At 39.3% G+C, this 26,470-nt stretch overlaps 1 protein-coding gene across 2 annotated transcripts in view; it reads right to left on the bottom strand.

Moving 5' to 3' along the window:
* The window catches only part of LOC144084624 (interleukin-1 receptor accessory protein-like 1), a 75,575-nt gene that overhangs the window by 6,710 nt on the left and 42,395 nt on the right, over positions 1 to 26,470 (bottom strand). For both annotated transcript variants that reach the window (XM_077613226.1, XM_077613234.1), the window contains exons 4-9: positions 26,015 to 26,201; positions 25,528 to 25,681; positions 15,518 to 15,592; positions 2,185 to 2,317; positions 689 to 834; positions 307 to 453 (exon numbers count right to left, since the gene is read on the bottom strand). In XM_077613226.1, coding sequence (XP_077469352.1) covers positions 307 to 453; positions 689 to 834; positions 2,185 to 2,317; positions 15,518 to 15,592; positions 25,528 to 25,681; positions 26,015 to 26,201 — 842 coding nt within the window. The remainder of the gene's footprint in view (positions 1 to 306; positions 454 to 688; positions 835 to 2,184; positions 2,318 to 15,517; positions 15,593 to 25,527; positions 25,682 to 26,014; positions 26,202 to 26,470) is intronic.

Genomic DNA, 26,470 nt, shown 5'->3' with positions numbered 1-26,470 from the left:
ACGACACTTTTGAGACAGCTGATTGGCCAAAATGTCTCCTAGTCTTTGGCTGGAAGGAAGACCTGCACACATTGCGGGTGGCCCTTGAGGACCGCTTTGGACACCCGTGCTATAATTATGGTCATGAGAATCTTCTTCTAAATACTTGAAAATTTGTTTGAAAATTTGTTTGACAATAAGCGCTGGAAACAATGGCCGCACGGTTCGAACAAGCGAGTTCTGAGTCATAAGAAGATAATTTTTCAAGTGGATGTTGCTTTTGACGCGACGACTTGTCCACCAGAATTTTTTTCAAAGCAATCTCACCTCCGTCCAAATCCTCGCCGCCAAAGTGGTTTCTGTAGAAGAGCATGAGCTCGATCCTGTAGCACTTGTAGAGCGTGACCAGGCAGACGAGCAGCAACAAGATGGCGCCCAGGCCGCCGGCCAACTCCACCGTGTACATGAGCTCGGCTGAGAGGGCAAATGCAGACAGACAAATTCAATACCGACCGGTCAACCTCGGACAATTGCTCCCTTTATTAATGATTGCAATTCCCCTTATTAAGCAATTTAAAAAAAAAAAACTACAAATGCAACGCGGTACATATTTACTCACACTGGGCGTACTTAAAAGCCTAAAATGTTCCCCAAAGTGGACGCGGTGGCCAATCAGTCTCATTTCTGGTTGATTTTGGCAGCTTTGTACCTTTTTGGACGATCTGGATGTTGGCCTGTCGCCGACCGTTGCCGTTTTCCACGTAGCAAGTGTAGTTTCCCAGGTCGCTCTCCTCCAGGGAATCCATGCTAAGTGAAATGGAGACCTCCTGCTCTCCAAAGTGCTCTCGAATTGTCCTGGAGACCAAAAAGATTAAACAAAAAAAATGATGCTAAAATTCAAATGATGAATGTATAAAAAAATATTTATGCTTTTCCCTCTACCCTTTTTAAAAAAATAATTAAACATTGTTTTATATACGTATATACCAGTGGTGTTTCGTCAGGGCCTTCAAGGCCTTCTCTGCTGGCCTAAGAAATATATGAATCATATATTATATTTTGTCCATCAATAGTTATTAAATAATTCCAAATGGTCTGTTAGCTTCCTTTCATTTCTATTCCCCCTGGTTGCACTGCTTCCAGATGTGTGTTTTCATATTGAAGCATTTAACCAATCACATTTCAGCCATTATTTGTTGCCAGGGTCAGAAATCTGCCTCAAGGCCTTCACAATCAGTTCTGCAGGCGCTACTGCATTAAACAATCGTCGATAAGACTGTTGCTTTAACCAATCAGAATTCGATTTGGTGACACCAAGGCCTTCTCGCAGGCGTATGGAAACGTCATCGCTTTCATAAACTATGATTGGCTAGTGATAGAGTAGGCGGGCCAAAGCCAGAGTGAGCCAGCCAGAGGTCGCAAACTCCACGCACAATGGCCGACGGAGGAAAACAAATGGATTTGGTTGCAGATTTTCTGACAAAGCCGTTTTGCATATGGACTTTTCCAGAAAAAAATCGACTTGTTTAACCAAAGCAGCAACGAGACACCAACGCACTGCCGGACACTTACAAGAAAGGTGCTCTCCAAAAGTTTTGGGGAAACCCGAGTGGATTTACAGTTCAGCTAGCAAGCGCGCAGGGAAACGGAGCGACACAACGGTTAAATTGTATCCACTGTGTTTGTTTTAATATTTAAAAAAACAAAGACAAATTAAAGATTAAAAAAGCAATATTCAATGTTTCCCCTTATTTAGAAAAAGGCTGAGAAAGGAAAAAATCTTAAAGGTCTCCAATAATGCCACCTGACATTGCAAGCGTTTCCATGGTCACGTCCCTGGCAGCGCAAACGCCACCTTGAATTCTCAGCGCTAATTAGCGAGGAACGAGGCGCCGGCCGGGAGGCGAGAGAGACGCCACGTCCGCAAAGGGTCAGCCGGCTGATCGGGTCAGGCCGCCCGGCGTCTCCGCCCGCCCTTGTCACGCTTAACCTTTTCGTTGGAGCGCATTTTTGTCCAAGACGGGCGATACGACAGTGTAACCAGATGTAAGGGAGCTTGAAAATGAAAGCATTTGGGGTAGAGGTAAGATCTTCAGCCCAAATCCGACCCGACCCGAATTTCAAGAATGTCAATCATTACTTCGGGTTCGGGTCAGGTCGGGTCGGGTTTCCCACCCAATGGTTTTCCTCCGCCAAAGTACTTACTTAATGTCCGACTCGCGTACGCGCTCCTCGTCCAGATCCTCGATGAACTTTTCCGCCTTCATCCAATAAATGAGCGGGCTCACGTCACCCCCGTAGCCAAAGAAGGCTCTGCACGTCAGGTTGAGTGGACTTCCTGTTGGGCCACAGGAAAGAGGAAGTAGGTCAACTTCAGGCCGTGACAAAGTCTGACATGTAAAACGGCCGTAACGCAAAGGTCAATGCACGTTGACGGCAATAATTAAAGATATATTATTATTATTATTTTTGGGCTACCCAGCAACAAAATAATCAAGATGGACAAAGATATTGTCATGCTTTTAGGTCAAGGGTGTCAGACTCGGGTTGGTTCGCGGGCCGCATTAACGTTAACTTGATTTTACGTGGGCCGGACCATTTTAGATATAATATTTAGATTTTCTTTTTAGAAATTGATTAAAAGAACTGGATCAAAAGCCCTGAATATCCCATTTTTTTATAGATTTAAAACAATGTTTATTTGACCGTTTTTTTCTTAGTAAGGGAAAATCATTAATTTAATCATTTGTTTTTCATTGCAAAAGGAAAACAAAATTTTCTTTAATTATTATTATCTATATTAAAGTGGAAAACAGAAAATATTTTTACATATTTTTAGATTTTCAAAATGATTTTTGAACTAAAAACACAAAGAAAAAAATGGATTGAAAAATTTCAATTATTGATTTAAAAGGGGGGAATATTCATAATATACATCTATAATCTTAATTTTAATTTGATCCTAAAACAGAAAGTCGGCATTCATGATTTACTTTCCCGGGCCACACAAAATGATGCGGCGGGCCAGATTTGGCCCCAGGGCCGCCACTTTGACACCTGTGCTCTAGGTACAAATATTTCAGGTTACTACATTTTTATATGAAAATGAGTGACCCAAGTTACGAAAAAGATCCAAGTTACGAAATCCGCCAAAAAGTAAATGCATTTCCTTATCCGTCAATTTATTTTGAAAATATTGTCGCGGATGCATAGATTCTCACTTTAGAACATCGCAACAATAAAAGCATTCAATTCAATTAAATTGGCTGCCTCACAACAACCAATATCCATGTTTCAAGATTCTCTCTTACAGGACACATTTTCACATGCTTGATTTATTTTAAAACATTAATAAATCATTTCTTTATAATTTTCTCTCATTTTTTTGTGTTTCCTCACATCTTTCATACAAAATTGGGACATTTTGATCCATTTTAAAGGGTTTAGTTGGTAGTTGTGTGAGGACCGTGGAACAAACTAGAGAATTTACATATAAAGTAAACCTCTACTTACGTAATTTTCTAATTTCGAAAAAGATTCTGGAACCAATTAATTTCGTAAGTAGAGGTACGACTCATCCCATCTCTCATCTCATTTTCTGAACCGCTTCATCCTCATTAGGGTCGCAGGGGGTGTTGGAGCCTATCCCATGTCACACCGAAATGCCCACAAATGTCTGGGAAGCGACCCAAACCCACAAGAAATGGAAAAAATCCAAAAAAATGACTTTGACACCTCAGATTTTAGTGTTTTCTAGTTGAGCCACGCGCTAATTTGACACGCTGCCATTTTTTTAAAGTCCACCGGGGGGCCCCGTGGCGGTACCAGGCAAAAGAAAGAGAGAAAAGAAGTGGATGAGACAGGCTGGCAAGTGGAATCTTTCCCATGACAGTGATTTGACAGCACGCCACGTTGCCGCGTTGTCGCACCTGCGACGGGCGCTCCGCCGGCTCAAATGGCACAAAGTCAAGTCGCAAGGTCAAGCGCCCAAGAATAACCGCACCATGGGAAAGTAACAAAAAAAAACCAAAATAAACAAGCAAATTTAAATGAGTTCCTCCCCCATCACAAAAGCATGCATGCTAGGCTAATTGTACGCTAATTCACCCCTAGATATCAGTTCTGAGATCAATATATACACATATACATATACACATATATACCGTATTTTCACGACTATAAGGCGCACATAAGTCTTAAATTTTCTCCAAAATAGACAGAGCGCCTTATAATCCAGTGCGCTTTATATATGGACCAATACTAAAATTGTTATCACGATAAAATAAAATAAATCAGTGGATAGGGTACACCATCCTCTACAGCTCTCACAACTACGGCAAGCAGCCCCCGACTCTACTATTTTCCCCGTAGAAAAAGTAGTGCGCAGTGACTGCTGGGATATATACTTCTTTTGTCAATACACCAAATGGATTGTGGCCTGGACATCGACATCAACACATCTTTACGAAGCGTGGAAGGCAGCGCCGGAATAGTTACGCTAGCTACTAGCTAGCTACTATTTGGGAATGGATTGTAGCCGCCTGGACGAACGTATAAAACTCAGCGTTTTCGATGACTCATTTGAACAATTGTTCAATTCGGACACAGAAAATGAGGACTTTGATGGATTTGTGGGTGATGATGACGTGAGTACATTGTAAAATGGCTAAATAAAGTACAACCAAACTCAAAACTTTTTAAAAACGTGTTTTTAGCGTGGGTGTAGCGAGCATGTTTGAGCTGGTGTATGTTTTGCCATGCCTGCCTGCGTCTTTAAAAACGGTGCGTCCTTTGTGTGTCAAATACAGAAATAGCACTCGTTACTGATACTGCGGCTTAAAATACGATGCGCTATATAGTCGTAAAAATATGGTATATTTCGGGGGGAAATTTTTTGTCAATTAATTTTTTTATTAAGTTCATAAAAATGTGAAAATCCATGCTGAAACGCGCAAGCGGAAGCCACTTCCCTGTCCCCCGCTTGCTACTAGAACTCAGCACTTAAGTTAATATATATATATATATATATATATATATATATAATATTTTTTCAAGTTCACAAAAATGTGAAAATCCATGCTCATTATTATTATTATTTATTTTTTTAAATCGAGGTTTTCGTTTATCGCAGCCATGTCTGGTCTACATTAACCGCGATAATCGAGGGATTACTGTATACTACTAATACACACAAGTGTTATACCGCACAGAAATAAGGTCAGCGTTCCTAAATAAAAGAAAAGAGCAGGGGAGATTCCCTAGAGTCGTACTTGCTGGAAAAGGACAATGGCCAATTTAAGCCCAGCACGGTGGGGCCTTCTGGCTGTGTTGCCAATAGAGGCGGGTGGCTAGCTGTCACACGCTAATGGCAGGGCTCACGGGGAATTACCGCCGAGATTTGGAAGGAACCCCCGACGGCCGTTTTCCTATCCCAGACGCGCCATTCCCGGTTGGCTAGTTGCATGTATCTATTGCGCTCGAGTGTTGCTCGGGATCCACTCGAGGAAGGGCTAGCGTAGCCTCGTGCTTCTGTCAAACTCGCGGCGGCAGCTAGCATCCGCGCGAATACGCGGCCAGCTAGCGAAAAAAAGCGACGCTTAGCTTTAAAGCTGACAGCATTCGTCGATTAAATCCAGTCAAAAACACAAGTATTGTATGTAAAAATTATTTTTCCAAATAAAAGGGTAAGGTTTCTTCTTTATTTAAAAAAAAAAATCCAAACTCACCAAAAAAAATGAAAAACGCACTTTGAGATATCATTTTTTCCCCCGTTTCAAAATCTTTTTGGGCACGGTCGCATGTCAATCTACTTCATTTTCCGTTGCGGGGGTGCTGGAGCCTATCCCAGCCAACCCGACAGAGTCCAATTGGCTGCCTGCTGCAGCATTTGGAGGATCAAAGAGTTGAGGTCATCCATTGAAAAGAAGTCGGCTAACCAGAAATGGAAATTTTCGAGGCTAAAATGCTTCCAAAGACACGAAATGCTGAGCAAGGAATCACTGTCAGCTTCTATTGATATGCAAAGTAGCATCCAACGCGTCTCCAAGAACGCCGCCGAAGACAAATTCAATAATAAGCACTTTCACGGTGAGCCTTTTTTCCTGAAAATGAGGCTTAGCGCAGCACGACAGGAATCGAAAACGCGACATCACGGCGACAAAGAGACGAAACGGAACAGGCAAACAATTTGACGAGGAACGTGAAACTAATTGGTCAACAAAATGACGAGACAGAAAAATAAAAATCCCTCGAAAATGGTGACCTTGTAAAAATTTTTTTTTTTTTTTACTAGGAATGTAATGGTACACTAACGTGTCATTCCGGTTCGGTTTTTATACGTTTTTGGGTTCAAAAAGGGCAATTAAATACTTTCAACGCTTTTATTTAAAAAAATGTAAACAATAGTAGTATGAAAAGATCAAAGTGATTCTTTTGGGTGATATTTAAAATAAATGACAGTCTGAGATCATTTCCTGTATTTTAATAAGTTGCACCAGAGTATAGGTCGCAGCAGCCAAAGAATACACAATGAAGAGAAAAATAAGTACCGTATTTTCACGACTATATGGTGCATCGTATTTTTAGCCGCAGTGTCAGTAACGAGTGCTATTTCTGTATTTTAAACACACAAAGGACGCACCGTTTTTATAGACGCAGCCAGGCATGGCAAAACATACAGCAGCTTAAACATACACGCTACACCCACACGCTAAAAACACGTTTTAAAAAAGGCAACAGAAGCAAAACTGAGTTCGGTTGTACTGTATTTAGCCATTTTACAATGTAATCACGGAATCATCACCCACAAAGTCCTCATTTTCTGTGTCCCAATTGAACAATTGTCCCTGTGTTGATGTCGATGTATACAAGCCACAATCCATTGGGTGTATTGACAAAAGAACTACATATCCCAGCAGTCACTGCGCAGTACTTTTTCTACGGGGAAAATAGTAGAGTCGGGGGCTGCTTGCCGTAGTCGTGAGAGCTGTAGAGGATGGTGTACCCTATCGACTGATTTATTTTAGTTCATTGTGATAACAATTTTAGTATTTGTCCATATATAAAGCGCACTGGATTATAAGGCGCCCTGTCTATTTTGGAGAAAATTTAAGACTTTTATGTGCGCCTTATAGTCGTGAAAATACGGTTTATAGTATTGTTAGTAGTAGTATTTAAGTATGGTTGTTCTTGGTTTCTGATCAAATAAAAAAAATGCCCTTCCTAAAATCGTAAATATTATTTTCCATTTTTCATTGTGCATTATTTGGCTGCTGCGCCTTATAGTCCGAAAAATACAGAACTTTTGTCCGTTTTTCGCATCGTTCATACAAAATTGGGACACTGATCATTTTTAAAGGGATGAGTTGGTCGTTTTTTGAAGACCGTGGAACGAATTACGGAATTTACATATAAAGTACTGTTCTACTTACGAAATATTCAAGTTACGGAAAAAAGTTAATTTTGTAAGTATTTGGTAAATCAGTCTTGTTTTCGTTAACCCTTTTTCAGAAGAATTCTGACCAACCGACTCCAAATTCGTCACATATTTACGCATGGGAGGCATCAGGCAAATAGCCGAAGAAGAGCAATTCGGAAAATTTTCAGACCACTCCCACAAGAGTCCGAAAACTGCCTCTTTGCAAAAATAATCCATTCAAAGAAACAACAACACGCTCAATAAAGGCGGGAAGACTCCCTGTGAGCGCCAGCCGTTTAAAACAATATTTGTTGAGAGGGAAATAATTTCCCAGGAGGCAATTCAAATGCTCATTGCCACTTGGTAGCTGGAAAGAATTTTTACTCCACAATAATCCACAGTATGAAATGAAGTTGACCAAGGCAATCCCGAGAGACTGATTTGTTTCGGTAGGTTCGTCCAGATTAGAAATTAGAAATTAAAAAAAAAAAAAAAAAAAAAAAAAAAACATTTTAAAATAATAAATAAATAAGAAATACAATTAAAAAAAACTATTACAAAAAAATAATAATCTAGGAACGACCGAGCCGTTTCGGTAAATTCGTCCAGATTAAAAAAAAAAAAAAAAAAAAAAAAAAAAAAATTAAAATAAATAAATAAATAAAACATACACCCAAAAAAAAATACAAAAAAAATTCTAAAATAATCTAGGAACGACCGATCCGTTTCGGTAGGTTCGTCCAGATTAAAAATAAATAAAAATAAATAAAATAAAATAAAACAAAACAAATAAATAAATTAATTAAAAATACACAAAAATAAATAAAAAATTACAAAAAAAATCCAAAAAAATGAAGGAACGACAAAAAGATTGATAATCTTGGGCACGTCAAAAAAACTACAATGATCGAATCAAAGTCTTTCTGAATTCAGGAAAAAATAATCATAAAATTTGTCCTGTCGTACCTTCATCTGTCCTATCGTCCCTCTTCCTGTCATATCCATTATTAGGTGTAGCCATTAGGAAAGCAAGAACTAATCCGGAACAGATGAAAATGAAAGACCTAAGCAAGGTTAAGCAATCTAAGGCAATCGTCCTCCCTCTCCACGTGCTTTAAATAAATCAAGTCACATTATAAAACGCCCTCGGACTAATGGCACTGGAACAAATGACGGGATTTGTGAGGGAGTGGAGGGTGCAAAAAAAATCTCTCTCCTGCTTTACTAAATTCATTTTCTGAAACCAATTCACACAGCAGCAAGGTTATTTACAGAGAGGAGAGCGGCCCAAAAATGATCAAGAAGTGGCCTGGAATTGCTCCAAAATAACCAGGAAGTGACCTAAAAACTACACAAAGACCTGGAAATACTATCAAATGAACAGATACCTTAATATTAGCAGTAAGTGACCCAGAAACTGCCCAAAATCCAACACGTGACGGCCTGGATTTGCCCAAAAGTAACCAGGAAGTAGCCTGGAATTGCCCCAAAATAACCAGGAAGTGACCTAAATACTACAAAATGAACAGATACCTTAACATTAGCAGCAAATAACCCAGAAATAGCCTAGATATTAACAAGAAGCGGCCAGGAATTGCCCCAAAGTAGCCACGAAGACCTGGAAATACAATAAATGAACAGATTTGTTAATGATTGAACCTGGATTTGACAAAAGTAACCAGGAAGTGGCCTGGAATTGCCCCAAAATGACCAGGAAGTGACCTAAAAACTACACAAAGACCTGGAAATACGACAAAATCAACAGATACCTCAATATTAGCAGTAAGTGACCCAGAAACTGCCCAAAATCCAACAAGTGGCAGCCTGGATTTGCCCACAAGTAACCAGGAAGTGACCTAAAATCTACACGAAGCCCTGGAAATACTACAAAATGAACAGATACCTTAACATTAGCAGCAAATAACCCAGAAATAGCCTAAATATTAACAAGAAGCGGCCAGGAATTGCCCCAAAGTAAACACGAAGACCTGGAAATACTATAAAATGAACAGATTTGTTCCGTATTGAACCTGGATTTGACAAAAGTAACCAGGAAGTGAGCTGCAATTGCCCCAAAGTAACCAGGAAGTGACCTAAAAGCTACACGAAACCCTGGAAATACGACAAAATCAACAGATACCTCAACATTGGTCATCAACAAGTCACCCGAAAATCAGCAGCTATGAAAGCATTTCCCTCGCACTATTTAACGCTTCTATGATTCTTTTGTAATGCAAAGCTGTTCAAGGGGAACCCACTAATGTGACTTTGTCTCTTCACACCTGCTTCCCAGTTGACGGATGGAAATGGAGTTCCTAGACTTCCTCTTTCGACAAAATCTGGGTCTGGGTACCAAATGTTGGGGGATCCCGACGAGAACCCACGAGCCGGAGAGCAATTTCACGGAAGATGTGTTAAGGCACGGGGTCCCATTACGTGGCCATCTTCTGGGAAATGAGCCCTCCGAACGAGGGGACGCTTGGCGACGAAGCCAAAGTGCTTTTCGCCCATCTGTCAAGTCGGATTGTCGCTTATCAGAAAACGAAAATCAAATGCAATGTGTTTCTGTAAATGATCCCCCCCCAAAATCAACATATTTACACATTTACATATTTAGTTTCATCCAAATTTCATTTTTTTTTAAATAAATCAAAATATTTGGGATTAAAAAAGGGCCCACGCCTTAATTACCTTTTTAAGTAAAAATATATTTTTCATTTTTTGCTAATTAGATTTTTTTTTATTAAAAACTGTAAATTTGAACAAAAATCTTTTATTCCTTAATTACAATAAAAATAAAATACAAAACAGTAAATATTCTGATTTTAATGTTTGTAAATCTAAAAAAAATATATGATGATTTTCATTAAAAAAATATTAATTAATTAATAATTTAAAAAAGAGAAAATAATCTGGATCCACACACGTCAAAGTCTAAAACACATGTGTCAAAGTGGCGGCCCGGGGGCCAAATCTGGCCCGCCGCATCATTTTGTGTGGCCCGGGAAAGTCAATCATGAGTGCCGACTTTCTGTTTTAGGATCAAATTAAAAAGAAGGTTATAGATGTAAATTAAATTTCCTGATTTTCCCCCTTTTAAATCAATCATTGAAAATTTTCAATCCATTTTTTTCTGCATTTTTAGTTAAAAAATAATTTTGTAAAATCTAAAAATATATATAAAAAAGCTAAAATAAACATTGTTTTAGATTTATAAAAAAAACCTCAATATTCAGGGTTTTTAATCCAGTTCTTTTAATCCATTTATTAAAAAAAAAATCTAAATATTATATCTAAAATGGTCCGGCCCACGTGAAATCAAGTTGACGTTAAAGCGGCCCGCGAACCAACCCGACTCTGACACCCTTGGTCTAAAATGTACTACAAAGTGGACGGCTTTCGGGCTGGGTAGAATGGGCTCTTGCCGCCATCTGGCAGACAAACACGGGTAATACGAGTGGAGCCGCTTTGAGCTTGGTTGCTTAGACTGAATGTGTCTGGGACGTAAAATGTCCTCTGATTCTGCAACGACGAACACTGCAGGTGGTCTACTTTCGTGTGTGTGTGTGGGGGGGGGGGGGGTCGCACATCAAAGTACACGTGTGCAGGCGTGTGGGAGGAGTGTACGGTGAAAGGTCAGGATTCCGCCCACATTCTCCGTTGGCAAGTGAAGAACAGAAAAGGCTCTCGTCTGTGGGCGTCATTTGCATCGCACACAAAATGGCTTCAACTTGCAGAAATACCTTGACGTACGAGCACCCCAAATTTGGAGAAATTTGAGATACGAGGAAAATTCCGAGCAAATATTTGCCTTGAGATACGAGCAGACAAGACAGCCTGGTACGAGAGTATGATAATGATATGATATCTACGAGCACTGAGCGTACAGTTTGCATTTTTTCCGTATTTTTTGTTGTTGCATTAATCATTGCAGTATTAAGGGGAGAATATGAGCCAAAATGTACAGGAAGTGACTCCCGAATGACCCAAAATGTGAAGGAAGTGACCCAAAAACAAGGGAAAAGTGCCACTGGCTATATGAAAGCAAAGATGTTTGGCCAACAGCCCCAGGCTGAACTTCTTTATCTGCCTTCTGTTGTTTTTCTGACCTCGGGGCTTCTTCTTTGTGAACTTTCACTGTGAAATGGATTAAAAATCGACATGTACGATAGCCAACCTTTGGGGAGCAAGAAATTGTCTCAAATTGTCTGCAAAAAACACTCAAGAAGTGTGTTTCGATGTCCACGAATTGAAAAGGAAGTGATCTAGAAATGCATGAATACATACCTGTCAACCTCGGTCAAATGCTTATTAATGATTGCAATTCCCCTTATTAAGCGATTAAAAAGTCCACAAATCCAACGCGGCACATATTTACTCACATAGGGCACAATTAAGTCTATAATTTCTACTGTCTTCCACAAACTTAAAAACGTGCTATTTATCAAGACGCCGATCGTTCGCGTGTTTTAAGTTTTCCAACAGATAACAAACTGTATAGGACACGTGTCAAAGTGGCGGCCCGGGGGCCAAATCTGGCCCGGCGCATCATTTTGTGTGGCCCGGGAAAGTAAATGATGAGTGCTGACTTTCTGTTTTAGGATAAAATTAAAATGAAGAGTATAGATGTATATTAAATTTCCTGATTTCCCCCCTTTTAAATCAATAATTGTAATTTTTTAATCGATTTTTTCTGTGTTTTGAGTTCAAAAAGCATTTTGTGAAATCTAAAAATATATTTAAAAAAGCTAAAATAAACATTGTTTTAGATCTATTAAAAACTGAATATTCAGGGCTTTTAATCCAGTTCTTTTAATCCATTTATAAAAAAAAATCTAAATATTATCTCTAAAATGGTCCGGCCCACATGAAATCGAGTTGACGTTAACGCGGCCCGCGAACCAACCCGAGTCTGACACCCCTGGTATAGGAGGAAAAAAACAACAAAAAATGGCGCTTCGATCCATCCGAGATGATAAAGACGGTATCATCAAATCAAAACAAAGGAAGGAGAACGTATGAAGACGATGGCATCATCATCATCATCATCATCAACCCGATATCGATCGAACCGAGAGGAAAGGTCATGGAAATCGCATTGGGCTGACAGTGAACCTGTTTTTTTGTTTTTTTACACCACTGAATTGCCATCAGTGCGTGCGGACCGAGAAAATAAATCCAACAGTTAACGTTGATTTAGTTTTCATCCGCTCTTGTGGCCGCAAAGGATGAAGCTAGGTTTCTAGCTTCAGCCAAAAGGATAACAGTTACCATGGTAACCAAGCTTGACATCAGGGAAAAACTGAGAAATGAGGGAGTCGTTAGTAAAGACCAAGACCTTACGTTAAGGGTGTCTGACTCGGGTTGGTTCGCGGGCCGCATTAATGTTAACTCGATTTCATGTGGGCTGGACCATTTTAGATATAATATTTAGATTTTCTTTTTATAAAAGGATTAAAAGAACTGGATCAAAAGCCCGGAATATTCTGTTTTTTTTTTATAGATCTAAAACAATGTTTATTTGAGCTTTTTTTTTCTTAGTAAGGGGAAATCATTTATTTAATCTTTTGTTTTTCATTGCAAAAGGAAACCAAATTTTTCTTTAATCATGTTTCATATTAAAGTAGAAAACAGAAAATATTTTTATATATTTTTAGATTTTACAAAATGATTTTTGAACTAAAAACACAGAAAAAAATGGATTGAAAATTTCAATTATTGATTTAAAAGGGGGGAAATCAGGAAATTTCATATATATCTATAATCTTCATTTTAAATTGATCCTAAAACAGAAAGTGGGCACTCATTATTTACTTTCCCGTGCCACACAAAATGATGCAGCGGGCCAGATTTGGCCCCCGGGCCGTCACTTTGACACCTGTTACGTCATCAACAGTCAAACTCAAACAACGACTGGTTTAAGGAACCTAAAAAATAAGGATACTAACATAACAAATCAAGAGGATTCTGACTTTAGTGTCCGACAGTAAATTTAAAATTCTCAGAATAAAGTTAGACGTCAGTATTTTTAGATTGAAGTCAGAATTCTGGAAAGAAAACCAGATTTTTTTATTCTTCAAAATCTCAACCAACGTATTTTCCTCTTTAAAAAAACGTTGGCCAACATTTTGACTTCATTCTGAAAATTCTTTCAAATTCTGACAACACGAAACGGATAAAATTGTCGGAGAACATCCGTTTGGAAAATATTCAATGTTTCCGATGGAAATAAACGATTTTTTCTTTGGAGAGGAAAAAACGAAAAAGTTCTACATTTCCCCAACAATCCGGTATGATCAAAAGCAAAGCGTCTCCTCACATGTTTTCTGAAATCAAATCAAAACAATCCCAATTCAATTCCATTCATTCACAAAGCACATTTGACAACAAGGGTTGCGAGCGGCTGTTTTCCAAGCGCTTGACTTCCCCCTGCGAGGCAGAAACGTACCCAAAAAAACCCACCGTGACCTATTTTCTCTCTTGCGATAGCTCGCTTTGTTCCCCCGAAAAAGCAGCGAGTTGGAATTTTCCCAAGAACTCCCGAGAGGAAAATGGCGTTGGAAGGCGCTCGCAAAAATGTCATCAAGCTCGCTCATAAATAAGAGTCAATTTTATATTTTGAGTAAATAAGAAAGTAGAACCAAATGTACTTCTCCCTACTTCGAATGGATGACGTTCGCATCGGTTAATGTGAGAAAAAAAAATCGGCACGTACGCTGCGAGGGTGACGTAGTACCAGAGCTGCCAAATGTAAAGTATATATAGATTTTTTTTTTTTTTTACATCTAAAATGTCTTTTTCTGTGTCTGTATTCTCTCACCCTCTTGCTACTGTGACAGTGAAATTTCTCGAATACGGGATGAATAAAGTTATCTAATCTAATCTAATTTAGAGAATTTTTTCATGTAAAATGCTGCGAGGGTGACGTAGTACCAGAGCTGCCAAATGTAAAAAAATAAATAAATAAAAATTCGTCTAAAATGTCTTTTTCTGTGTCTGTATTCTCACCATCTTGCTACTGTGACAGTGAAATTTCTCGAATACGGGATGAATAAAGTTATCTAATCTAATCTAATTTAGAGAACATTTCCATGTAAAATGCTGCGAGGGTGACGTAGTACCAGAGCTGCCAAATGTTAGAAAAATATATTTTTTTTTTACCTCGAAAATGTCTTTTTCTGTGTCTGTATTCTCACCCTCTTGCTACTGACAGAGAAATTTCTCGAATTTGGGATGAATAAAGTTATCTAATTTAGAGAAAATTTGCATATAAAATGCTGCGAGGGTGACGTAGTACCAGAGCTGCCAAATGTAAAAAAATATTTAAAAAATTTTCGTCTAAAATGTATTTTTCTGTCTGTATTCTCACCCTCTTGCTACTGTGACAGTGAAATTTCTCGAATATGGGGTGAATAAGGTTATCTAATCTAATTTAATCTAATTTAGAGAAAATTTTCATGTAAAATGCTGCGAGGGTGACATAGTACCAGAGCTGCCAAATGTAAAAAAATATATATATTTTTTAATGTCTAAAATGTCTTTTTCTGTGTCTGTATTCTCACCCTCTTGCTACTGTGACAGTGAAATTTCTCGAATTTGGGATGAATAAAGTTATCTAATCTAATTTAGAGAAAATTTGCATATAAAATGCTGCGAGGGTGACGTAGTACCAGAGCTGCCAAATGTAAAAAAAATATTTAAAAAAATTTCGTCTAAAATGTATTTTTCTGTCTGTATTCTCACCCTCTTGCTACTGTGACAGTGAAATTTCTCGAATATGGGGTGAATAAGGTTATCTAATCTAATCTAATCTAATTTAGAGAAAATTTTCATGTAAAATGCTGCGAGGGTGACGTAGTACCAGAGCTGCCAAATGTAAAAAAAAAAAAAAAAAATTTTTTTTTACGTCTAAAATGTCTTTTTCTGTGTCTGTATTCTCACCCTCTTGCTACTGTGACAGTGAAATTTCTCGAATTTGGGATGAATAAAGTTATCTAATCTAATTTAGAGAACATTTTCATGTAAAATGCTGAAAATAAGACCTTGATTTTTGTTCTTTTGGGGAGGATTTTCATAATTTTGGTACAAATTGCATTGGAGGAAGGCAATGCGTTTGCTTACCTAGCGTCATCTCGGTGACGGTGGTCTGGCTCTCGGGTGGGGAGAGGATTTTGGGTGGCTTGTCCGTCAAAGGAGCTGTGGGAAATACAGAGGAGAGACCACTCGGTTCACAAAGGGTGACCACACATGGAAAATGAAGGAACAGTCAAGGTTGTTTGTCAAACGGCTGGCAAAATTAACAAATTTTCCCTTCAAAGTAACATTTGTACTCCCTATTAAAACCATGAATATGGGAGTGAAAATTGTGAACTGGGGGGGGGCTTATACGCGAGAAATTGTAAAATTCAACAATTTTAAAGCCATTTTGAGGGTGCGGCTTATATGTGAGTAAATACGGCATATCAGATTTATCATCACTTTGCATTTTGATTGACGTCGATTATATTGTACTTTAAAAAAAACCAATATATTGACCCACACTAAGTTGTTGGAGTTTGGCACTAATAAATAAGATCAATTGGATGGAAAATAATCCCTTTTTCTGCAAAGAGTGCCGAGTTTGTTGCTTTTCTTTGTAAAAGGGCTAGAATGCCGGATTTAAACGGAGGAGCGCGTATGTCCACGCCGCAATCTACGCTATCCTCAAAGTAAAATCGATTCAGATATAGCGTGATGTAAGAGTTCTTTGGAAAGAGGCGGCTAATCGTGTTGTGTAAGAACAATTTCCCAACTTTTTCCAGAGACCTTTCAAACCCGAATTTACGTCGAACAAAATAATGAACAAAAATGATGGTGCTAGAACAGTCTCATAATGAACACACACACACACAAACATGAAACGATTTATAAACACATCTGACGCAAAACACGCACTGCAGTGCGCCCTCGTTAAGAGAAATAGTGTGTAATTAATTATTTATCCTATAATGCAACTTGACTAAAAGATTGAAAAAACTAAACAATATCCTTTGCAACAAAAAACACTGCCACCTTTCGCTGAAAAGTAGTACTACAACCTAATACGTTTTTTTAGAACTATTTTCTAGTCAAAATAATGCAACAGAATGCAAAAACATCCAAAAAAAATATATATTTTGGATATTTTTGCGTTCTTTTGCATAACAATCATGCCTAGCATTCTTGCGCATGTTGATAGAATGTCTGAAATCACACAGGAAAAAGACGTTAGCGCCTATGGATAGCATGCTAGCTGCTCATTCCACACGAAACACTGAATTTTTATTATTATTACCATTTCATACCACCCAAAAACAATGAACGAGGGAATTTCACAATCAGAATTCATCATGACTAGCTTTCTAGTGCTGTGCTAACTAGCTAGCTATCTAGCTAGCACATGTTGACAGAATACAACATAAGAATAGCATGGCTAAGGATAGCATGTTAGCAGAAATCTGCAGCAAATTCTATGTTGAAAGAATTGTTCTTTTTTTTCATCAGACAATGGGAGGCTAATTAGGATTTATTTTTATAATGAACCATTTTTTAGTTGGATTTGTATCCAAAATATGCTCTGCTATCATTTTAAGGACACCTGCTGTTTTATTTCATAACACCTTCAAAGGGTTGCGACTTTTCTGCCACATTTCTGGGGAAGGATTTATGTCCAAAGTAATGTCTGCTATCATTTTTTAAAGTCACTTGCTTTCATATATCAAAGAACCTTTAAAGCGTTAAGCATTTTCTGTCACTTTTAGGGAAGGGATTTGTGTCCAAAATATGCTCTGCTATCATTTCAAAGTCACTTGCTATACTATTTCATGGCCTTTATTTAAATATCCTTCAATTCTGGAATGACCCAAACATTTACCACACATTGCTCACCAAAAATTGGAAAGAAGCGACAGGAACCTAGCATAGGCCAAATCCGTCCAGTCCGACCATCTCCGGAGATATTAATTCATTTTCTCTACCGCTTATCTTCACGAGGCTCGCGGGGGTGCTGTAGCCTACCCCGGCCAAGTACAGTGGTACCTCTACATACGAGCAGCTCTACATACGAGCAGCTCTACATACGAGCAGCTCTACCTACGAGATGCTCGAGATACGAGGAAAATTTCGAGAAAATAATTCGCCCTAGATACGAGAAAAAATGAGATGCGAGAAAGCCAGGTGGCCATGACATGAGAGGCTATTTATCATTGTAGCGCACTGTCTTTTTTTATCGCATCTATTTCGTGTATAACAGATATCTACGAGCACTGAACGATTTATTCAGACGAGTTTCTCCTACGCATGGACCAGAAAACGCACAACGTGCATGCGTGGGCAAAAAGAGGGCTTTCTGGGTAATGAAGTATATACTCGTGCACACAACACCGATAGCCAATGGCACCCTTTCTCAGGATAAAACTTCATTACCCACAATCAATATGTGGGTAGGCTGTTATTCCTTCCTTAGCCTGTTAGCTCCCGCGATCGCTCATTCAAGACTAGTTCTCGTTAGCAAGTGGTCATGCGTTATCCTATTGTGAAGACATTTGTGTGCATCATTATCATTTTCGTAATATTTTGAAGGGAATACAACAGCAAACAGCCCATTGATAGCGAACGTGAGGGTGGAGGTGTGGCCAACAGCTAACCCGCCCACCACAAAGGTAAAAAAAAAAAAAAAAAAAAAAATTAGGATTCAGTTTTGTGTAAAGTTACATTAAACATATGTTTGAGTGTGTCTGTATATATTAATCAAAGTTAATTTAAATTTGTTTGTTCGGTTACGAGTGTGTTGCCGTGGATAAAGTCCCCTTGAACACCCCCGCCTGCTTCTATGTCCGTCTGTGAACCCTTTGCGTCTAATTTTAGTTCTATTAAACACATTTTAGTACTATTAAACCAATCGTTATTTGTTACTTTGTCAATAGATGGTGAATTAGAACAAATAAAAATGCTTTTCCAATCCAATATCCCGTTTTTGGTGTTTTTTCAGAGGGTTGGAACGAATTAATTTGTTTTTAGTTCGTTTCAATGGGAAACGTTCGCTCGAATTACGAGAAGATCGACATACGAGCTCAGTCCCGGAACAAATTAAGCTCGTATCTCGAGGTACCACTGTATGGGCATCAGGCGCAGGGTACAAAGAGACAAATAACCAATCACACTAATGTCTTGGGACAATTTAGCATAAAATGAGCAAAGCACCGTGTTTTGAGGGATGTGGGAGGAAACCGCAGCACCCGGAGAAAAATCACGCACGTCTGGGGAGGTCCAAATCAGGGAATGAACGCTGGATCTCAGAACCACGAGGTAACCACTCGTAAAAAAAAATATCGATCTCCAGTGGTGGTGGCAGTTTTGACGTTTGGCGTCCCCCTTCCCGTTCCCGTCTTAAGCCGGGAGCGTGCCCAACCCCCCCCCCCCCCCCCCTCCCCTGTCCATCTTTTCCGACGGTTCCCTGGGGTGACGCGACGGAAGATGAAAAGCGAGGGGGAGGGCACTGGCGGTGCGCTGTTCACACTTCATTAAAGAGCACTTCTGCAGATGGAGAGCGGGAGGGTGCTTTGCTACGTGCGAGCGCGGCAGAGTTACAGCGGAGATGATAAAGCTGCTTTTTGAAGCGAGCTGCCACACTGGAGGTGGAGGGGAAATCCACTCCGAGATGTACGCTACACTGTGTACCGTTCCTGTTGACATGGTGCTTGTTAGATTTGTGTAGGACAGGGGTGTCAGACTCGGGTTGGTTCGCGGGCCGCGTTAACGTCAACTTGATTTCATGTGGGCCGGACAGTTTTAGATATAATATTTAGATATTTTTTTTATAAATGGATTAAAAGAACTGGATTAAAAGCCCTGAATATTCAGTATGTTATAGATCTAAAACAATGTTTATTTTAGCTTTTTTTTTAAAATATATTTTTAGATTTTACGAAATGATTTTTTGAACTAAAAACACAGAAAAAAATGATTAAAAAATTACAATTATTTATTTAAAAGGGGGAAAATCAGGAAATTCAATATACATCTATACTCTTCATTTTAATTTGATCCTAAAACAGAAAGTCGGGACTCATGATTTACTTTCCCGGGCCGCACAAAATGATATGGTGGGCCAGATTTGGCCCACGGGCCGCCACTTTGACACGTGGTTTAAATGTATTATTTTGGCTTCCCCGGCCAGCGTATGAATCCATAATTATGGATGAATATGTTAACGGGGCAGACTACAAATGCTGAATCTACTCAAATCAGCGATGTGCTTTTTTTTGCACAAAGTGTGGGTGTGTTCTTCGGTCTGGTGAAAAACTGAAATTACAACAATATATTTTCTTGTGCAGCTCGCTCCAGATACAGTTTGGTAGCTCTGGCTAGTCCACTCTATCACTAGCCAATCAGTTGGTGAAAGCGATGACGTATCCCTACGCCTACGAGAAGGCCTTGGTGTCACCAAATCGAATTCTGATTGGTTAAAGCAACAGTCTTATCAACGCTTGTTTAATGCAGCAGAGCCTGCAGAACTGATTGTGAAGGCCTTGAGGCAGATTTCTGACCCTGGCAACAAATAATGGCTGAAATGTGATTGGTTAAATGCTTCAATATAAACAGACACATCTGGAAGCAGTGGAACCAGGGGGAAAAGCAATGAAAGGAAGCTAACAGACAATTTGGAATTATTTAATAAGTATTGATGGACAAAATACAATATATGATTCAGATATTTCTTAGGCTAGCAGAGAAGGCTTTGAAGGCCCTGACGGCACACCACTGCTAAAATGATTCTGCAATCTACCTTTGCTCTCCGACTACTCCGTTAATCTTACTAGCTAACGGACGGAATAAGAAAATGACTAAAATCCTTGCTATCGGCAGCAAGCAAGTTTACAACTCGAGAGATGCACGGTGTCCTGTTTGTACCCCACAGCACAGGCGAAATCAAAAGTAGACTGCAAGATGAGCGAGATGGAGCAAGCTGAGCACATATAGAAGCTGTCCTTGGGAAGCTAACGCTAAACAAGATCATCTTCAGAGCTGGAGGAAGCGACTTGTAAAATCTTAATTAAAAGATTGTATCGCGTGTGGTTTTGCGTGTGGAAAATATGGAAATAACGGACTTAAAAGACACATTTTCACAGTCGGAGCAGCGAAATCATTTAGCGTGCCGAGAGTAGGCGGAATAAGAGAAGTCATTTTACTGCCAGGAGAGAATCTCCACTTTAAAAAAAACAACCAAAACACACAGCAATGATTAGCTCAAGATAGCATCTCGTCATTTTCCGTCCTGCTTATCCTCACAAGGGTCGCGGGGGGTGCTGGAGCCTATCCCAGTCAACAATGGGCACCAGGCGGGGGACGCCCTGAATCGTGGCCAGCCAATCGCAGGCCACAAGGACACTCTTTCACGCTCACACTCATACCTAAAGGCAATTTAGCCTACAATTAGCCTATCATGCATGTTTTTGGGGATTGCGTGGAAACCGGAGTACCTAGAAAAAAGCCACGCAAGTCCAGGGGTAACATGCAAACTCCACACAGAAGGGCTGACCGAGCCTGGGGTTCATGGGATTCATTCGGCCCTCCCAATCAAAATAGATTGGACATCTAGTACCGTTAGTGGCGGCTAGTAAGTTCACTTTTTGGTGCAAAAAATAAAACTGTTCCACCCGACATAGGATCTAATTGGCATGACGCAAACTAAACTGAATGCGACAGCCCTGAATTAGCCAATCATGAAATTTTTGGCACCCGTTAAAACACAGGTGTCAAAGTGGCGGCCCGGGGGCCAAATCTGGCCCGTCGCATCATTTTGTGCGGCCCGAGTAAGTAAATCATGAGCGCCAACTTTCTGTTTTAGGATCAAATTCAAATGAAGATTATAGATGTATATTATATTTCCTGATTTTCCCTTTTTTAAATCAATAATTGCTATTTTTATCCATTTGTTTCTTTTGGTGTTTTTAGGTGAAAAAGTATTTTGTAAAATCTAAAAATAAGTATATCAAAATATTTTCAGTTTTCCACTTTAATATTGAATATAATTTAAAAAAAATGGTTTCCATTTGAAATGAAAAACAAATGATTATCAGATGTTTTCCCTTACTAAGAAAAAAAAGTTCAAATAAACAGTTTTATATCTATAAAAAACTGAATATTTAGGGATTTTGATCCAGTTCTTATAATCCAATTTACAAAAATCTAAATATTTTATCTAAAATGGTCTGGCCCACATTAAATCGAGTTGATGTTATTGCGGCCCGCGAACCAATCCGAGTTTGACACCCTTGCGTTAAAAAGTCCCCCCCCCCCCGGGGCCCCTGTAAGTCTGTTTCTAGATCCGCCCCTGCTCACCACATGAAGTCAAAACAAGGTCCAATTAGCACAATGATATCGAATAACACAAAGCAGCCTCACACGTGGTTCCAACTTAGCATTAATTACAGTGAAAAAAACTTAAATCACGGAATTACATATTGCGTCTCATTTCTTGGTGGATTTTGGTCTTGAGCAGGAAATACGAGAAAATGACATTCGCCGATATCGCAGTGCAGCGCAAAGATGAAAGAAGAAAGTTTGCTGATCTGTGTTGTTCCCTGACAACGGAATAAGCCTTGAGGATCTGATACATAAATCCATTATGTAATCAGAATTATTAAAGGTTTTGCGCGAAAGAACAAAATTGCACCATGAGTGGAGCAGCCACATTTAGTGTACACCAACAATATTACAAATGACAACAATAAGGCACCTTTTTTATGCTATAATACTTTGTAAATACATTGAGGATATTTACCCTATCTTTTTTCCAAAAAAAAAAAAAAAAAAATCATTCTTTCATTATGAATGGATTTAAAAAAAAAATTATAAGTGAAAAACACTGTTGAAAATACATAGATGAGTAAAATAAATATGAATAAAACAGAAATACATACTAACTACGGGCCCAAATAACACTCGAGCTAAGTACATTTTTTTCTTTCATAATATTTAACTCATTGCCTGCCAATTGTTAACGATACCCTTCAGTTGCAATCGATAATTACAGCTATTGTAGAATTACATTAGCGCTCATTTCGCAGCAATCCTCCCGACCTGAAAAGTACTTCCCCGAGTGAGTGCTAATTAGCCAAGGCAAGGCATTAATTATATTACACCTCATCTTAATTATGTAGCTCCGATGTATGCCGTGCCAGAGGAGCAAATGTTAGCGCACTTTGCTAATCGACTGATAACTGGAAAATATGTATGTGTACAGAGAAATCGATCCAATCCCATCTGCTGCCAAAATACAATATACAGTGGTACCTCGACATACGATCTTAATCCGTTCCAGGACTGAGCTCGTATGTCGAGCTTCTCGTAACTCAAGTGAACGTTTCCCATTGAAATGAACTAAAAACAAATTAATTTGTTCCAATCCTCTGAAAAAACACCAAAAACAGGATATTGGATTGGAATTTTTTTTTAATTTCTTCTAATTTGCCATCTATTAACAAAGTAACACATAACTAGATGTTTAATAGTAATAAAATGTGTTCAATAGTATATTAAAATTGGGCGGATTTCGCGGAGGGTAGAGAGAGATGGACATAGAGAGGGGAGGGGGGTATCTTTCCACGATAACGCACTCGTAACGGAACTTTATTTAAATTAACTTGGGTTATTATATACAGACACACTCAAACATACGTTTAATGTAACGTTACACAAAACTGAATTCTAATTTTGTTTTATTTTTTTTGTACCTTCGTTCTGGGCGGGTTAGCTGTTTGCCACGCCTCCACCCTCACGTTCGCTATCGATGGGCTGTTTGCTGTTGGATTCCCTTCAAAATATTCGGAAAATGATGCACACAAATGTCCTCATAATAGGATAACGCATGACCAACGAGAAGTAGTCTTGAATGAGCGATCGCTCTGTTAACGGGAGCTAACAGGCTAAGGAAGGAATAACAGCCTACCCACGTATTGATTGTGGGTAATGAAGTTTTATTCTGAGAAAGGGTGCCATTGCCTATGGGTGTTGTGTGAACGAGTATACTTCATTACCCAGAAAGCCCTCTTTTTGCCCACGGATGCGCGTTGTGCGTTTTCTGGTCGAAACTCGTCTGAATAAATCGTTCGGTGCTCGTAGATATCTGTTATACACGAAGAGATGAGGCAAAAAAAGTGCGCTACAATGATTGGATTCGATTGGATAACTTTATATAAACAGCCTCTCATGTCATGGCCATCTGGCTTGGTCACATCTCGAAATTTTGATCGTATCTAGGGCGAATTATTCGATCAAAATTTTCATCGTATCTCAAGCATCTCGTAGGTAGAGCTGCTCGTAGGTCGAGGTACCACTGTATACCAAATTGGCCTGAATATGAGACGACCCCCTCCTTTTCAAGACTTAATTTTGAAAAAAATATGACTTTTTGAACTCCAAATTCAATTTTTAAACACAAATACATAATGACGTCAAACTGTGAACTTTACATAAAAATCCCGTTGAGAATTCCATTTGAAAAAGAGGGTCACTTTTCGGCAGGCAGAGAGAAATTCCATTGCGTTTGTATTGGCCTTCATTATTTTAAATTGAATCTAACCTTTTGTCCCATGGCGCTGTTTTGAGACGGCCCGCAAGCTGCCGATGGAAGAAAGTAAGATTGATTGGAATCATCAGTGGGAGGTTGATGATGAAATGTGTATCGACTGATTCTGGATGATTGAAAGGTCACATCTAAGCAAACCATCATCCAGACATTTTAAAAGTTACACTTTCACCGTTTAGTTCACAGGTGTCAAAGTGGTGGCCCGGGGGCCATTTTTGGCCCGCCGCGTCATTTTGTGCGGCCCGGGAAAGTAAATCGCGGGTGCCGACTTTCTGTTTTAGAATCAAATTCAAATGAACATTTTATAGATGTATGTTACATTTCATGATTTTCCCCTTTTTAAATCAAGAATTGCAATTTTTAATCCAATATATTCATATAATTTTAAAAAGGTAAGATTTGTTTTGCTGTATTTTTCAATTTAATTCTTTAGATTTTTGGGGGGAATCTATCGTCTGTACTTGTGTATTTCTCCAATTACCGTATTTTCACGACTATAAGGCGCACATAAGTCTTAAATTTTCTCCAAAATAGACAGGGCGCCTTATAATCCAGTACGTTTTATATATGGACCAATACTAAAATTGTTATTACGATAAAATAAAATAAATCAGTCAATAGGGTACACCAGGCATGGGCAAACCGGTCCTGTGGGTGTAGGTTTTTGTTCCAACCGATATAGCACAGACTGTTTAACCAATGAGATTCCTGCAGAAAACAAGAAGCACCTGACTGCAATCCACTGATTGCACTTGTAGGACACCGGATTGGTGAAAAGGTGCCCTCTCAATGGGTTGAAATGAAAACCTGCACCCACTGCGGCCCTTTGTGGAATAGTTTGCCCACCTCTGGGGTACACCCATCTCTACAGCTCTCACAACCACGGCAAGCAGCCCCCAACTCTACTATTTCCCCCGTAGAAAAAGTACTGCTGGGATATATAGTTCTTTTGTCAATACACCCAATGGACATCGACATCAACACAGCTTTACGAAGCGTGGAAGGCAGCGCTGGAATAGTTACGCTAGCTACTAGCTAGCTACTAGCTAGCTACTATTTGCCAATGGATTGTGGCCGCCTGGACGAACGTATAAAACTCAGCGTTTTCGATGACTCATTTGGACAATTGTTCAATTCGGACACAGAAAATGAGGACTTTGACAGATTTGTGGGTGATGACGTGAGTACATTGTAAAATGGCTAAATAAAGTACAACCGAACTCAGTTTTGCTTCCGTTGCCTTTATAAAAATGTGTTTTTAGCGTGTGGGTGTAGTGTGTATGTTTAAGCTGGTGTATGTTTTGCCATGCCTGGCTGCGTCTTTAAAAACGGTGCGTCCTTTGTGTGTCAAATACAGAAATAGCACTCGTTACTGATACTGCGGCTTAAAATATGATGCGCCATATAGTCGTGAAAATACGGTATTTGGTAAATTCAGGAGTTGAAGGTAGTAAAGAAGGATTGTTTGATGGCGATATTGCAGAAATAATTGGGAAACATTTGATTTGAAATTTGTCCTTACCCGTAACAGAGAGTTCCGTGGTCCTTCGCACCACAAAGTTCCCAAACTGTAATTCGCAGGTGTAATTCCCGACGTCATCTTCCCGTACTTCTGGGATCGAGAGGGTCTCCCCCTTTCTCTCGATGGTCTGTCTCCATTGCTTAGGCGCGCACTCCTATGGTTTGAAGAGCAAAGACATTTGGAAAAAAAGAAAAAAATTGATTAAAAAATACAATTATTGATTTAAAAGGGGGAAAATCAGAAAATTTAATGTACATCTATACTCTCCATTTAATTTGATCCTAAAACAGAAAGTCGGCACTCATGATTTACTTTCCCGGGCCACACAAAATGATGCGGCGGGCCAGATTTGGCCCCCGGGCTGCCACTTTGACACATGTTGTAGACGGACACTATCTCGGAATCTGTCCCTTTCCCAACAAACTCGTGAGCCGAATTTGGAACACGTGCCTGTTTCGAGTACAACCAGATGAAACCTCGATTGTACCTTGTACCAGACGATCTGGGGCTCAACTTCTGGCTGAATGTAGTCTTCAATTCCCGTGCAAGTAATGTCCTTGCTCTTGCTCAGCTCCGCCTTCTCGAAGAACCTCATCTTGGAGTTGTAACAGAGATCCGTGTCGTTCTCTGCCACCGTGAGGGACATGGACACCTTCATGCAGTAGGTGGAGTTTCTGAAATATTAAGAAATTCAACGTAATAAGCAACACCAATGCCAAATGGGGGCCATAAAATATTGTCCTGCGGGCCACCATTGGCCCGCAGGCCACATATTATTTTTTTTCTCTTGAATTTCATTCATAGATGTGAAAATACATTTTGTTAAGTGTTTTATCTGTTTATCTTTTCTCTATTTTGAAATAAACTATCGTATTGCAGAATTGTTATGGCATTTTGTGCAGGTCAAGTCGAATTTGTGCGCATATAAGCCGCACCCTCGATT

Source organism: Stigmatopora argus, chromosome 1 (genome assembly GCF_051989625.1).
Source record: "Stigmatopora argus isolate UIUO_Sarg chromosome 1, RoL_Sarg_1.0, whole genome shotgun sequence".
Lineage (NCBI taxonomy): Eukaryota > Metazoa > Chordata > Actinopteri > Syngnathiformes > Syngnathidae > Stigmatopora > Stigmatopora argus.
The sequence above is the reverse complement of the archived record's forward strand: the minus strand, read 5'-3'. Positions and strand labels throughout refer to the sequence as shown.